At 42.5% G+C, this 15,878-nt stretch overlaps 1 protein-coding gene across 10 annotated transcripts in view; it reads left to right on the top strand.

The window, feature by feature from the left end:
- The window catches only part of DOCK9 (dedicator of cytokinesis 9), a 2,508,686-nt gene that overhangs the window by 2,464,205 nt on the left and 28,603 nt on the right, over nucleotides 1-15,878 (top strand). For all 10 annotated transcript variants that reach the window (XM_044071294.1, XM_044071300.1, XM_044071298.1 and 7 more), the window contains one exon: nucleotides 805-943. In XM_044071294.1, the coding sequence (XP_043927229.1) occupies nucleotides 805-943 (139 nt within the window). The remainder of the gene's footprint in view (nucleotides 1-804; nucleotides 944-15,878) is intronic.

Genomic DNA, 15,878 nt, shown 5'->3' with positions numbered 1-15,878 from the left:
TGGTGACTCTAATACATTTCCTCTGCAGTGTAGCAGGTTTTTTTTGTGTGCATGGATGGATAGGAAAACAGGAAATAGGTCATACATACCGTACAAGGCTAATATACAGCTTCATATTTGGCTGGGTGTTCCAAATGTATTATCTGCTGAGGCTGTGCATACGTTTGGTACAGATGTAGATGGAGAACCATGGATGATTATATCTGAATAATAGTCTCTATAGTGTTTAATTTAAATGAATCGAATAACCGCAAGCATTTGTATAGGCAAATATACAAATAAAAGTTTTGATGAAGACCAAGGTTGTTGGCCATATCTTCCTTTAAAATAACACCGTGCTCCTGTAGATGAATATATGATCTCTCTCTTCTTTTAAACACAGCATGGGGATAACATTATACATTAGATATAAAAACATTGATAGTCACTATGTAAACAGTTTGTTACAAAGAGAGTTGTCTTATTGTAAACTTCGAAATTTAAGCTTAAGTGATATTTTTGGATTCAGTTGTGTACATATGTAAATAAATGTGACCGCTCTAAAAAAGATTAATAAATAGGGATTTTGTTAATGCTGTACTTAAAGGAAACTAGCACAATGTGCTGTACCAGTTAAAGGGTTTCTAGTAGATATAACTGAGGGAAGTACACCATTGGTGTGTTGTTAACTAGCATTTTAAGTTGGCATTCACAAAAGTAATCTATTGGTTGGTCTGTGGATCTCCAGTTTTGCTGCTAGTTGTAGTGCAGAAAGAATTCATGCTGATCTGAATTTTGAATACAAATATTTCTTCCCTGTTTTAGGCAATTTGTGGATGCTTGTGGCCAGGGGTTAAGTATAAATGACAGATTAATTAAAGATGACCAGTTAGAGTACCAAGAAGAAATGAAGGCCAACTACAGAGAAATGGCTCGAGAGCTTTCTGAGATTATGCATGAACAGGTAGGATTTTATTTTATTTGTTTCTTATTATAAAGGTGTTAGCAACAAGGAAATATGGTTCAAAGCATGTAGGAAAAAACATATTTGCTTTGCAAAAAGACTTGCTAAGGGTATTTGAGTGTTTAATGTCCTTGTTTTCATTTCTGCTTGGTTCCCTGGGCATAAATCTGCTGATGTTAGTATGTGTAACAGTCAGACTACATAAAATGTATTAATCAATTTGCAGCAGCTTGACTGATTTTGAAATGTGGTCTGTACCTAGGATCACATTTATTGCCAAGCCTTTTTTATTCCATCCTGCCACACTTCATTTCTGATTACTAATAGCCTCTGTGCTAGGAAGAGTGTTCATGGGAAGAGGCAGGCTATATTATATCTTGTACAATTTGCTGTTTTCCAGTACATCAAACTGAATTCAGGCCAGTGAGATTACCAAGCCCCAGGACTCAGTGGCAGCTACCAGAGCAATTCCTTTACTCAAATCATCAGACAAGACAGACAGTATAAAACTGAACTCACACTTGAATGCTATGCACTGCGTAGTGCATACTGATGATGTCCTTCTTTATCACTGCTGCAGTATTCTTAACGGTTGGGATATCATGCCAAGGATAGCCTAACATCTGGTCAGCATACCAAAGCATTTTACACTTCCCAGATGTACTACTTTAGACATATGTCCTATGTCCAAGGCATAAGGAACATATGTAACATATGGATGCCTAATCCTCACAACTACTTTTTCGCTAGTTTGAATGCTACTGCTGAAGTCAGTCTACATGCTATTAACTGAGCTGGTTCCTTTGGGTATCTAAAGATAAATGCCCTGTTGGCATTCCTTTCTTTTTTCGTCATTGTAGTTAGTTTTCTTGTCATCCAAGAAGGGAAAATCTGAATGTCCAAGATAGATTCCCCATATAAACACAAGAAGTACCTTTTTTATTTGAGCTATGCATGATCATACTCACTGCAATATTTGTAAGGGTTTGTTCATAAGATACTCTACAGCCACCTGTCTTCCCTTTCTATTTACTTGGGAACCCAGTGTCTGAAGCTGTTGACTCAGTGTACCATGGGCAAATCCACCGCCTCAAAGTTGAGCCACATCTTAAGAAAAAGCTAAAAAAAAGCACATACTGAACCTGTTGCTGTTCAGCCTCCATTGGACGTCTCCCTCAGGTTTATTGAAGAACCCGAGGACCAGCAGGTGCCTATGCCAGTTTCTTCTGCAACAACCCAATTGAAGGCCAACATGGAGCTGCCTACTTGCACATCTGCTGAGGCTGTGCATACGTTTGGTACAGATGTAGATGGAAAACCATAGATGATTATATCTGAAGGGCCTTGAGGGATTCCTCAAATCTTAGGGCAGAGGTGCCTGGCACCCTCATCGAATCTAGGCAGGATCTGAACCTCCTATTTTTTTATTAAAGCACATGTTCCTGTAAAAATGAAACAGAAGATGAACTCCCCACAACAAGGGCTGTCTGTTCTGATAAAGGTTTTGAAGAATTAATTGCATGTCTTAGTTGCTCTTTTGGACACTTTCACAGCAGCTTCTGTGGCTTCTGACTCTCATCATCCAGCCCCTAAGAAGCCAGACATTTCTAAGTATCATAAGTACATGTATAAAAGCCCTTTTTCTGATCCTCCTGCTGTTTCCATGTTTACAGATAAGTCATCCAATCTGCATTCCTCTTCCAAGCTTTTACCCTCTGACAAGAGCAGTCGTGCTATAAACAGGTATGGGGAAAGTGTATCTCTATACTGCTTTGGACTTTAGAACTCTTAATTATCAGACCCATTTGAATAGATATGGCCTGGCTCTGCTCTCCCAGGTGTGTGTGTGTGTGTGTGTGTGTGTGTGTGTGTGTGTGTGTGTGTGTGTGTGTGTGTGTGTGTCTGTGTGTGTGTGTGTGTGTGTCTGTGTGTGTCTGTGTGTGTGTGTGTGTGTGTGTGTGTGTCTGTGTGTGTGTGTCTGTGGGTTATATGCCTGATTCAGATAGTAAGAGTTTTGCTCTTTCTCTTCTGAGTTCTGCCTCCCAAGTAGCTCACCATTCCATTAAATGTAGCTATGATGCAGCTGATGCCTCTTCTTGAGCAGCTGCATCTGGTTCTGTCATGAGGAGATATTCTTGGCTGCTCCTTCAGGCTTTGCCTGAGAACATTAAGGCCAAAGTTTTAGATACTCCCTTAAACAACCAGAATTTTTTTGCACTGCAGAATTGTTTCAAACTCTGCAGGATCAGGGCAAGGTTATGCAAGATTTGGAACATTTTTTTTTTGTTTCCCCCCTTACCTAAGTTCCATAGGAACTATTCTTCAAAATCTTTTTTGTCTGTAGGCAATCTAGGCTACCTGCTAGAAGCAGAAGGGTTAGTAATTGGATTTTCCAGGACAAACCCACTCAGATGTCTAGAGGCCAAAAATCTTCCTTTCCAGACAAATCTGTTTGACATCCAGTTTCCCCTTCCCCTCAGCCAGGTTCCTCCTCTGTCCCTCAGGCTAACCCTTTACTTTCCTTTTTGCCAACAGTTAACCACAGGCACTTTGGATCTTTCCATCATCCAACAAAGATGTTTCATGGTTTAGAAGTCCATGCCTCCATTTTCTGGCTTTCTTTAGCCTCCTGCTTGTCAGCTTCCTCATTTTCCTTTGGTTCTGCAAGATCTGGTGGAACAGGGAACCATCCAGCCTGTTCCCTTGTCTCAGCAGGGAACAGGCTTTTATTCCAGAATGTTTCTGGTTTTGAGAAAGGGAGAGGTCATGAAGGCCCACCCTAGACCTATCTTTTCTCAACACCTTTCTCAAGGTTACTTCCTTCAGTATGTTGCCTCTTCAGACACTTTTCTATGTTTTGCTTCCCCAAGCTTTTCCTGGTATCTCTGGATTTGAAGGACACTTATCTCCATATTCCTATTCATTATCTCTTCAGGAATTTTTTATGTTTCTCTGTTTCTTCCTCTCATTATCAGTTCTCTGCTTTGCTTTTTAGTCTTTCTACAGCTCCAAGGGTGTTTACCAAATATCTGGCCACTGTGGTAGTCTTCTACAGACTTCAGGGAATTCAAATATTCCCTTATTTATTTGAATGACCTTCTAATATGAGCTCCCTCTCAACAGCTCTTAATGCAAAATCTACACTATATTGTACTTCTCCTGTGTAGTTTGGGGTTCACTCTAAATCTCAAAAAGTCTGTGTTGACTCCCTCTCAGGACCTGGTTTGCAAGATTCAGACCATCCCACTATTGGTTTGCCTTCTCCCTCCCAAGGTCCTGTCCTTGACTGCCTTTTTCCAGTTTCCTCTTCCTGTTTCAGCCCTTCCTGCAAGGGAGTTCCTTCAAACCCTGGGGTATATGATATCCATCTTTCTCATTGGTTCCTTTTGCCAAACTCCACATGAATTTTCAGTGGTATCTCAAAACTGTTTGGCTTCAGCACTGCCACCCTTTGGAGTATCTGGTCCTTGTATTGCCTTGTCATAAGCTCAAACTCTAATGGTGGTGTTATCAGATTTCCCTAAGTCCAGGTCTGCCTTTTCAGGATTCTCTCCCTACACCGGATGCTTCCGATCAAGGTTTGGGAGCTTCCTGCAATGACCTGGGACTTTTGTCCCATCAACAGATGTCAGACTGTATCAACATCAAAAAGATGAGGACCCTAATCTTAGCTCTTCAGGCCTTTCATTTCCTTTTGGTTCCAGGTCCTGTAAAAATTTTTACAGACACTACCAGAGTCATGTGGTATATCAACAAGCAAGGGCGCATGTTGACTCTTCAGGCTTGGGATATTGCAATCCACCATCACCTGATTCTTCAGGAGGTTTACATCCCTACAGAGCACAATCTAGTGGCAGGCTCTTTGAGCAGGTCCAGGACACATACTTAGAAAAAAAAACTTCATTATACAATGGGTGGGGTACTCTTCAAGTATATCTTTTTGCCACCCTTCAGAACAGACAACTTCCTCAATTGTGTTCTAGAGTGCTCTGGCTTGGAAAGTAGATGCCATGTCTTTTTCTTAGAAGGGGATGTTTATGTAAGCCTATCCTCCTCTTCCCCTAATTCCCATGGTCTTGCACAAGATCATGTGGGACATACCCAAAGTCTTGCTGGTGATTCCCTTTTCGCCAATCATAACAAGTTACCTCACAGAAAGATGATCTTACACAAGATAAGGGGTCTCTTATTCACCCTCACTTGTCAACACTTCAACTGACACTTTGGGGGTTTGATTCCTTTCGTGCACCAGTTTTCTGAAGACATGCTTCAGGTTTTGCAGGAGGCCAGAAAACCCACTACTAGAAAATCCTGTGAAGCTAAATGGAAGAGATTTTCTATTTGGTTTCTCAAGCACGACCTGGACTCCTTTCTTATTTGTGTGAATTTCTTAATGCTGGTTTGGCATATCCCTCTGTTAAAGTTCATTGGTCGGCCATTTCTGCGTGTCTGCCTATGAGTTCACCTTTGTCAGACAATTCCTAAAGGGCAGCCTTCTTATCAGGCCTCCAAGAAAGCCTATTTCTCCTCCTTCTTGGGACGTTAATTTTGTACTTCAAAAATTTACTCCATCCCCTTTGAACCTGCCTTTTATTCTTCCCTGTAGCAGTGTACTTAGAAGACTGTATTGTTGATGCCAAGAAGGTCTCTGAACTTCAAGCACTCATTGTGGTTCCTCCTTTTTTGTTTTTTTTCACAAGGACAGGGTGTATCTTCTTACCAGTCCTTCTTTTATGCCAAAGATGGTTAATGATTTGTCTTTGAATCAGTCATTTCATCTTCCCTCCTTTTTTCCTTTTCCACACACTTTTATTGAGAGGGTGCTACAATTTGCATAGACAGCTAAGATATTATTTGGATAAGACAAAACACGTCAGGAAATCTAAGCAGCTTTTTGTTTCATTTCATGCCAGGAAATTGGGTTTGGCAATGTCTAAGCAAATCATTTTCTTGGGTTCTAAAGCCATTTCCTTTTGTTATTTTCATGGCAGGCAGCTTTCCTGTTTTCCCATTGTGCCTTGTATCAGCACGATGACCTCTTCTGGTGCTTTTGTCAAGGCTTTGGATACTAGACCCATCTTGGAAACTGATTATTGGTCTTCTGTTCATACTTTTACCAAGCATTACAGGTTGGATGTTATTTCCAGAGACAGAGCAGGTTTTGCCACAGCCATCCTTCATGGTTTGCGGAGAGCTTTTCTCTGCCCCCCCCCCCCCGATACTTTCCAGCCGGTTTTGTACTCTCAAAAGAGTAAAGAGCACTGCAGAAGTGATAAGGAAATGCATAGCACAGTTGTGTAAGATCTTACTGTAACAGTAAAGGTCCTACTTCTTATTGTTGCAGTAGTGTGCCCCTCCCTCCTTCTTGTCCCTTTTTATTTGCTGTTGCTTTTCTCTGGTCAAGAGGTCTTTCTTCCATCTTTATCACCTCCTTTCCTTCCTGAATGTGCATGCCATTGCCTTCTCTGAGGTTGCTCTGGTTCTTCTGGAGCATGTCAGTTCTGAGAATTAGGTGTCCATATGTCACATATGTACCCCACACCTTGCACTTAGGATGCAAGTCTGACATACAACATCTGAAAGGTGTAAAAGACTTTGGTATGCTGGGAAAACATTAGGCTACCCTCCGCAGGATATCCCAAGAGTAAAGAATACTCCTCTGCAGGGTTTTGAGGATCGATGGTCAGCTTATACTTTTCCATTGCTGGCCAGATAAGTTACCTTTGGTGAAAATCTTCCACATATTCTTTTTTTGTTGTTTGTACTTGTTTTTACAATAGGAATATGTGTTTTTTAGTTACTGCCACTTGACTTCACTGCACTTATAAATGGGAGCACAGTATTGTTTCTGACAGTTTAAAAGTTTATTTAAATATTCTAAAAAATTTTTTTCTGTGGAGAAATTTTGTTTAAATTACTTTTGGGGATGATAAAGTATGTTATGTTGTTTTTTACTGTGTTTTAACTGGAAAAGTTACTTTTAACTGCTGTTTACATTTTACAGGCTTGTGCGGCTTTGTTTTCCCAGGAAAGAAGCACCATTTTTGGCTTAACCATGGAACAAATCATCAGTCCCATGGTCGGTCCATTTCCAGCCACAAAAAGAAAAAGTTAACTAAACACCCTTAGGTGGGTGAATCTGCTGTGGCCAATGCTGGTTCTTTGGACCACTCATCATCTTCCCCATATCTCTCCATTGTTGTCCATACAGAAAATATGGACTGGAGGTTAGCCACATCCACTGTCACTGTAGAGCACCCTCAGTGGCCAGGGGAGGACCACTCTTGTTGGGCTTGGGAGAAGGGGAAGGGAAGATGGTCCTGCTTAGCCAGAATGTTGTGGTCATTCTTGGGGAAACTCCTGTTGCCATTAATACTGTTTACTCCAACTTTCCTGTCAATAAGAAACAGAAGACTAAACATTTATCTTCTCTTGCACCAGTTCCACTGGGCATGAGTAGATTATTAGGTCTAGTTCAGGTCTTTGTACAGGCTATTGTCCCTTCTTATATGGTGGTTTCAGGTAAAAGTAAAAGGGATTCCTCTTTTCCTGAAGAGATTTCAAGAATTTGAATCTCTAGAAGAATGTGATTGGATAGTTGCAGAATTTTGTCCTCAGATTCCTAATTCACACTCAGAGGAGATCATAGTATCTGAATCTCTCTGTGAGCAATTCTCTTTCTTTGGGACTATTTCCAGAATGTGCCAGTGTTTTCAGTGGGCGAACACTGAGGATGTTCATCGTGTTTCACTGTTGCAGTCCTAACAGATGGGTTATCTGGCTCCTGGTAGTCCTCAGTCAGCCAGAATACCAAAGGTAAGTAAAAATGCCATTGGTTGTAAAGGACGTCAGGGCGTCCAATACAAAAGGTGGCAGCCAATGTCACTTCCTCAGTCTTCCTTGCCACAGAGCCTCAAGCAGAAGCTTTTCATGCACGAGTGCTAGTCGGCAGTTTACCTTTGTTAGTTTCCGACTACAAGAGTTGAAGTTTACTACAGCTAAGTACCCTGTTGGGGATCCTCTTTTCTTGCCTTAACAAATGTCAGAAAAAGTTAATAATTGCTTTACCTGTGGAAAACAGATTCCCCATAGAGATTTTCATTCCTATTGCATTATTTGTTTAGGCCTTGACCATGACGTTCCCAAGTGTGAATTCTGTGCCTCCTTTAATCCGCATACTATCCATCAATGGGCTAAGAGTTTGGCTAGGCATTTTGTAGTTTAGCCGAAGTTCATTGGTATAGCGTCCACCAGTCTTCAGACTTCAGATGTTCCAAAGAAACTTAAGGATAAGGACCACGACAGGCCTCAGAAAGGTAAGTCCTTGGATGAGGTTAAGTTGGTCGTCAGTCAGATGGTAGCCAGTGAGACGCCTTTGCAGTCTCTGCAGTCCGCAGATGTACAACCCTCCATTTTGCTTCTGACCTGTTGCCAGTCATCTCTTCTGCTGGAGCCGGAGCCGCTAAGCTGACTCCGGTGTCCGAGGCCTCCGTTTTATGTTCTGACAGCAAACTTCTTCCTTCAACCTCTGCTACAACTTCGGTTGCCAGGCCTACCAAATCCTTCAAGCTTGCAAGTAAATCTTTCATTCATAAGCCTGTGAAAAGGCAGGCTCCAGCTTCTTTTCAATCCCAAATGGTTAAAATGGCTAATAATTTGTTGACTCTTATTAGAGGTTCTCAGCCTCCTCCTTCTAAAAGGAGTAGATGTTTCCCCTGAGCCTTTGTCCTGCTCAGGTTCTGATTCTTCCAGCATTTCTGCTGATGAGGAATTTTCTCAGGCTTTTTATCCTTTTGAGGATTCAGATGCAGAGGAGTCCATCCCTTCAGCCTCTCCTCCAGAGGATTTCTCTTTTGGTGATATTTTAAATACCCTCAGAGAACATTTTAAATGGGAAAGTCAGGATTATCCCCAATCCAAGAAATGGATTAGAGAGTTTCTGGATTTTCATCAGCATATAGGCCTCTTGCTATTCCCCCTGTGTTGGAAGTTGTTGATATTTTCCTGGAAAATTCCTTGTCTCCAAATTTGGTTCCTCCTGCTCCTAGAAAACCTAACCGGTACTACAGAGTCCCTGATTCTCATCTGTTTCTTTTCAGGAATCCGTTGGCGGATCGAGAGGTTATTTCTCAGGGGCCCTAAAGGAGTTAAGGCCACTGTTACCAGGAATCCTGTTCCCTCTGACAGGGAGTCTAGGAACCTAGATAGGTGGGGCAAGAAGGTTTATACCTCTGCCACCCTAGCTATTACGGCTACCAATTGTCTATTTCATATGCTGAAGTACCAGCAGCACACCTTGGAGGCTATTAAGTCTAGGGTAGCAAGTGCATCTCTTTTGGCAGAGAGTAAAGACATGGAGGATTTACTGAATTCAGCCAGTCTTGTCAATGAGCATTCTTTGCATTGTGGTTTTGACATCCTTGAGACCTCCAGCAGGGCTACGGCTACTGGATCTGTTAATAGAAGGCACACTTGGCTCAGAGAACAGCCTCTTCCTGACCCTGTCAAGGCTAAGCTTTTGGATGTACCTTTGCATAAAGACAGTCTTTTTGGCAGCAAAGCAGAGGAGGTACTGAAGAAGTTGGAAGAGAAGGCCAAGTCCATGTAAACTGTTAAGGATTTTCTGCAAGTTCATCCCCCTCGCTTTAAAAGGAATTATCCTTCCAAGAGGTGGACCTTTCCTGATGCCAGCAGACAGAACCATTCCAGGACTAGAGGTTACAAATTGTCTAGGGGGCAGGGGGCTACCTCTCAAAGGTCTAGGCGTTGGCAGGCTTCCACTTCTAAAGGGGGAAGCTCCAAGCCTGCATCTCAATCGAGACACTCTCAATGACTTTTTACAACTTCTGCCTGTTCTTGCTTGCCGGGAGAGTCCTTTAGGAGGAAGGTTGGCCCTTTTTGCAGATATCTGGGCCACTATCACAGACAAGTGGGTGCTCAGAACAGTGTCCCTAGGGCACAAGTTTTCTTTCTGCACCTTTCCAGCTCCCATGGGATTCCCGGACATTCCTCCAAACAAAAGGGCAGAAGTAGAAAAACATATTTTGTCTCTGTCTCGTTTGGGAGCAATATAATCAGTCCCTGCTCTGCAGGTAGGCCAGGGCTTTTATTCCAGGCTTTTCCTTGTTCCAAATAAAGAAGGCACCTGGCATCCTATCCTGGATCTTTCCATTCTGAACTTTTTTCTAGTAATCCCAAAGTTCAAAATGCTCACTCTACATCAGTTGCTACCACTTCTAGAAAAGGATTCCTGGCCAGTAACCTTGGATCTCAAAGAGGCTTATCTGCACATTCCTTATCATGAAAAGTTGCAGGCAGTATCTTCGTTTCAGACCGGGCGAGCAGCATTACCAATTCTCTGCGTTGCCCTTTGGCTTATCTACTGCTCCCAGAGTTTTCACAAAGTGCCTGGCCCCAGTCATTGCTTTTTGCAGGCAGAAGAAAATTCAGATTTTCCCATACTTGGACGACTGTCTGATTGAAGCAAGATCTCAGGAACAGCTGTTAAAGGATCTGGAATTCGTAAAGACTCTTCTCTCTTCCCTGGGTTACACACTCAATGTGGAAAAATCAAAAATGGTACCATCCAAGAAGATAACATTCCTGGGAGTGAGTCTGAACACAGCCGCCCAGATCTCACCCAGGAGAAGCAGACAACTCTTTCAGTTTACTTCAAGGACTTGGCAAGCCTATCCCAGCTCCCTGCAAGGAAGTACATGCAAGATCTGGGATTCATGGCATCTTGTATTCTCATGATTCCATATGCAAGACTGCATATGAGGAAATTGCAATGGTACCTAAAGAACATTTGGTGCCAACACTCAGAGGATCTGGATATGATGATTTCTCTGCTTCCATCTCTGCAGACGGAGTTTCTCTGGTGGGCAACAGCCTGTCTACAAAACAAAGGCATGCCTTTTTGGACACCTCTTGCCACTCAAGTTCTGACTACAGATGCATTGGACTACGCCTGGGGAGCACACCTGGATAGCAGATGCATACAGGGATGTTGGAACGCCCAGCAGGTGCACCTGCACATAAATCTAAAAGAGTTGATTGCAGTTCAGCAGGCCTTACTGACTTTCAAGCATCTTCTTTCTCCAGGGACCCTGCTTGTCAGGACAGACAACACCATGGTCATGTGGTACATCAGCAAGCAGGGAGGGACTCACTATTACCCCCTGTGCAGGCAAAGCATGAATCTTTGGTCCATGGCAGCATCCCTGGACCTGCATCTCCTAGCTCAGTTTCTTCCAGGAAGGCTCAGTGTTTTGGCAGACCAGTTGAGCAGACAAACCCTAGATCCTCACGAGTGGCAGCTGAACAGAGCAGTCTTTTACAGCTTCATTCAACGTTGGGGCACTCCTCAGGTGGATCTTTTCTCCTCCCCAGACAACCGTCTGCTACCTCTCTTTTACACTAGACAGCAGCACAGCAGAGCCTGGAAAGTGGATGCTCTGTCCTTCCGTTGGACGTTGCTATCAGTGTATGCCTTCCCTCCTCTTCCTCTTCTTCCCAGAGTATTAGTGAAGATCAGGGACGAACATCCAAAAACTATTCTCATAGCTCCAGACAGCATTGGTATCCGCTGCTTCGCAGTCTCTCCCATCTTCCTCCTTGGCATCTTCCTCTGAAGCCAGATCTTTAGGTTCAGGAAAGGGGAAACATTCTACATCCTCATCTTCAGTCTCTCCATTTGGCAGCATTGCTCATTGTATGACTCCTTCCCTTTCTTCCTCCCTTTCCCAACAGGTGGTTGACGTGCTGAGGGAGGCCAGGAGGCCTAGCACTAGGAAATCCTATGCTGGCAAATGGGAAAGGTTCTCTCAATGGATGCAGGCTAGAGGGGAGTCTTCTTCTTTACCTACCCTTCCTCTGATGCTGGAATACCTGGCTGATTTGCTTCAGGGGTGGTATTTCTTTTTTCTCTATCAAGATCCATGTTTCAGCTATCTCTGCTCATTGTTCTCTTGAACAGCCCATTTTCTCTCATCCCCTGATGAAAATGTTTCTCAGAGGTGCTTGCAATTTAAACCTCCCAGAAGAGCACCTACTCCAGCCTGGGATCTTAATTTTGTTCTGGGGAAACTCACTCTTCCTTCTTTTGAGCCAGCTGCCTCTACAGATTTAAAGTTTCTCTCTTGGAAGACCACCTTCCTCGTGGCAATAACTTCAGCAAGGAGGGTTTTGGAGCTGCAAGCTTTGATGGCGGTTGAGCCTTTTGTTATTTTGCATGCAGATAGTTTCTCTGAGGACTAATCCCTCCTTTATGCCCAAGATGGTTTCCAGCCTGACTCTTAATCAGTCCATACACCTTCCTACCTTCTTTCCTAATCCTCGCAATAGAGGTGAAAGGATCCTACATTCTCTTGATGTGCACAGACAGCGCAGGTTTTACCTGGACGAGACTAAGGACCTTTGTAAATCAGCACAGTTAATGGTCAGTTTTGCCCCTGGAGCCCAGGGCAAGGCTATTTCTAAGCAGACCATTTCTAAACGGATTGCACATTGCATTACTTTTTGTTATTCCTTTCATGGCAAAGCTCCACCTCAAGGGGTTAGGACACACTCTACTAGAGCAGCTTCCACTTCGGCAGCCTTTCTAAGGGGGTGTCCCTACTAAAGACATTTTGGAGGCTGCCACATAATCTTCTGTTCACACTTTCACAAAGCATTATAATTTGCCTCTGTTTTCCAGAGCCAGGGCAGGGTTTGCCACTGTGGTGTTGCAGGGGATTATCTGCAACCCTTGATACTGTTGGTTCCTCCTCCCTTATTTTCTCTGGGCTTTGGTAATCAACCCATTTGTTAGGACTGAAACAATGAAACACGATGAACATAGTACAGTTGTGTACACTTACCATAAATGTAGATGTTCAAGTGTATTCACTGTTGCAGTCCTGGTTTCCCTCCCTCCATCCCCCTTTTTGTGGTCCTCTCCTTTTCTTTTTTCCTGAGGTACAGGCTTAATTTGTTATTTGTCAAATTGGTTTTTGATTTAAGCCTTATTTTCTGGGGGCTCCTGACTGTTATGGCAAGAAAGACTGAGGAAGTGATGTCAGCTGCCTCCTTTTGTACTGGACACCCTGACGTCCTTTACAGCCGACGGCAACCAACATAATTTTTACTTTCCTTTGGTATTCTGGCCGACTGAGGGCTACCGGGAGCCAGATAGCCAATTTGTTAGGACTGCAACAGTGAATACACTCGAACATCTACATTTATGGTAAGTGTACACAACTGTACTTTTCTCAGTCCCTCAGAAAATACAGTGATTTATTACAAGTGGAAGTCCAAGAACCCCCCCCCCCCATTGCTGCCAGCATTGGAGGATGTGTTTGTTACAGCCTGTGGTTTCCCTGACACCCAGTCTGCTGCACCTAAGAAAGCAGATAGACTGTACAAAGTTTGTCAGTCCTTTAAACTTTTATACACTCATCACAGACCTGATCCAGCTGCTATAGCTTTAGTTAATCCAGCTGTTGTCAAGTATTTTCATTAATTCTAATCCTTCCTCATCAGACATTGATTGTAAAACAGTTTATAAATTTGGGGGAAAGGTGTATGCTTCTGCAGTTTTAATTTTTGGAATTTTGAATTGTTAAACTCAAATGTTTAGAGTTTATTCTGATTAACTGTGAAAGTATGAGGAATGTTTTATCTGTAGTTCACCCTGTAAGGAAAAATCTGCTTTGTGTGTTTTTTTTTTTTATTTCTCAGGTCACTACTCATTGTTTAAAGTGTGTTTATGATTCTGTAGATACTGTTTCCAGGGCTGTTGCCACTGGTACTGTGTTGAAGAGGTTTGCCTTTGCCTGGTTGCATTCTCAGAACCTCCCGGAAGATGTCAAAAATATATATATTTTAAATTCTGTCTTAGATATAGATTTAGCTTTTGGACCCTCTGATGCAGAGGTTATGAAAAATATGATGAGAGAGGTAATCTGATGCAGGGAATTTCTCAGATTTTCTGCCCTTATTCTCAAACTTTTCTAAGAGATTTTCTGCCCCCTCATCTAATTTTTGCCCAAAAAATTAAACAGTCTCACCACAGTGCTATCAAGCAGATGTATAAAAACAGCAGGAAAGTTCCAAAAAGAAATCTGGAATCCCCCCCAAAAAAGGACAGTCAAATAAGGCAGAATTACTGTATAAGGGAGCTTGTCCCACCTTGGCAGTTCCTTATCCCTCCCAGAATGTCTGAATCTCCATTTCCTTTGGCAACAGATTAGTTCAAGCAACTGAGGTCTAAGCCTGCTTCACCAAGGCTACAGATGACAATGGGAAAGAAATTACTGTTTTTCAGGGAATTGTTCCATATCCACCTGACCAAGCACATTTCTTTTTTCCCGTTCTACCGCATGTGCTGCCTCAGGGGGTAATAAAAACTGTTTCTCCTTCCCAGCTGGGAAAAGATTTTTATTCAAGAATGTGTTTGGTGTCAAAAAAGAAAATGCCTGAAGACCAGTTCTCGGACGTTCTTTCCTAAACCAGTATATGATAGTGCCCAAGTTCAAAATGCTTACACTTCACAACCTGTTACCCCTTACTCCTCTGTTGAGCTTTTTGATAAACTTTACATTTAAAACATGCTTATCATCACTTTCCTATTCATCCAGATTTGGGGCATTTTTTAAGGTTGTGTGTATCTGGATCACATTATCAGTTCTCTGCCATATCCTTTGGGCTATCCGCTACAAGAAGAATGTTCACAAAGTGTCTGACTCATGTTAAAGTCTATTGCTGGCTACAGGGTTTCCACATTTTCCATATTTAGTTAACTTGCTTATCTGTGTATAGTCTTTATCAAAGTGTCAGGAACATCTTACTTGGGTGAGAGATCTCCTCACACACTGGGGTTCTAATTGTTCAAAAGTCATCACACAGGATTGTGTTCCTGGGATGTCTGCTGGACACCTCAGTACAAAGGGCTTTTCTCCTATAGGAAAAAAAATAGCTCTATATTTAGATCTATTCCAGGGGTTTTCCACTCAGACTTTGGTCACTTTGAGGGAATACTCATTAGAAAGATACAGTGGTATTTGAAGTCTCTCTGGTGTAAGAATCAACACCCATTTTATTTTCAGATCCTAGTCCTGGGGTTTGTAAGAAGGAGTGTCTCTTGGTGGAGACACAAAATACACCTGAATCTAGCTCTTACCTTCTCTCATCATACACCAAAACAGTCCGTCATCACAGATGCCTTGGACTTTCTTTCAGGAACAGTGTAAAGGGGGATAAAATTGCAAGGTATCTAGGACAACAAAGACAGACACAAGCACATAAGCATAAAAGAGTTGCTTGCCCTTATCAGGCACTCAACTCTGTGAATCACCTTTAGACCCCTGGACCATTTCAAGTTGTTACAGACAATACCACAGTGATGAGGTGCATAAGCAAGGTGGGGACCAGATCTTATCCCCTAGAGGCACACTAACCATGTTAACATAGGATATAGTTTCACAGCACAATCTCACTCTACCAGCATCCTTCATTCTGTCAGAGAAAAATTGTGTGGCAGATCCTTATGAATGGAAACTAGATCTTGAGGTCTTCCAAGATTGGTCCATCTGTGGGGAGTTCCTCAAGTAGACCTTTTTGCCATCTCTCTGAGTAATCGGCTGTCAAAATTCTGCACCAGGCCATATGCAAGATGGACACCTTTTCTTTTTTTTTTTTTTCTTTTCTTATCTTTTCTTTGGATAGGACTGTTACTGTATACCTTTTCATTGATATCCAGGATACATCTGAAGATTCAGAAGGAATCTCCCAAAAACATTGCGGTGACTCCCTTCTGGCACAAGCTACAGTGGTTCTCCTTTCTTTTGAAATTGTTGGAATTGGCCAGGGACAGTTTCCACAAGCTTCTGATAGACTGGATCTACTCAAACAAGAACAGGGTGTTTGATACATCCAGACCTCAAGCAACTTCACT

Source organism: Protopterus annectens, chromosome 5.part0 (assembly GCF_019279795.1).
Source record: "Protopterus annectens isolate FY-2018-M chromosome 5.part0, PAN1.0, whole genome shotgun sequence".
Classification (NCBI taxonomy): Eukaryota; Metazoa; Chordata; order Ceratodontiformes; family Protopteridae; genus Protopterus; species Protopterus annectens.
Note: the sequence above shows the minus strand (reverse complement) of the source record. Positions and strands in the feature narration are given on the sequence as shown.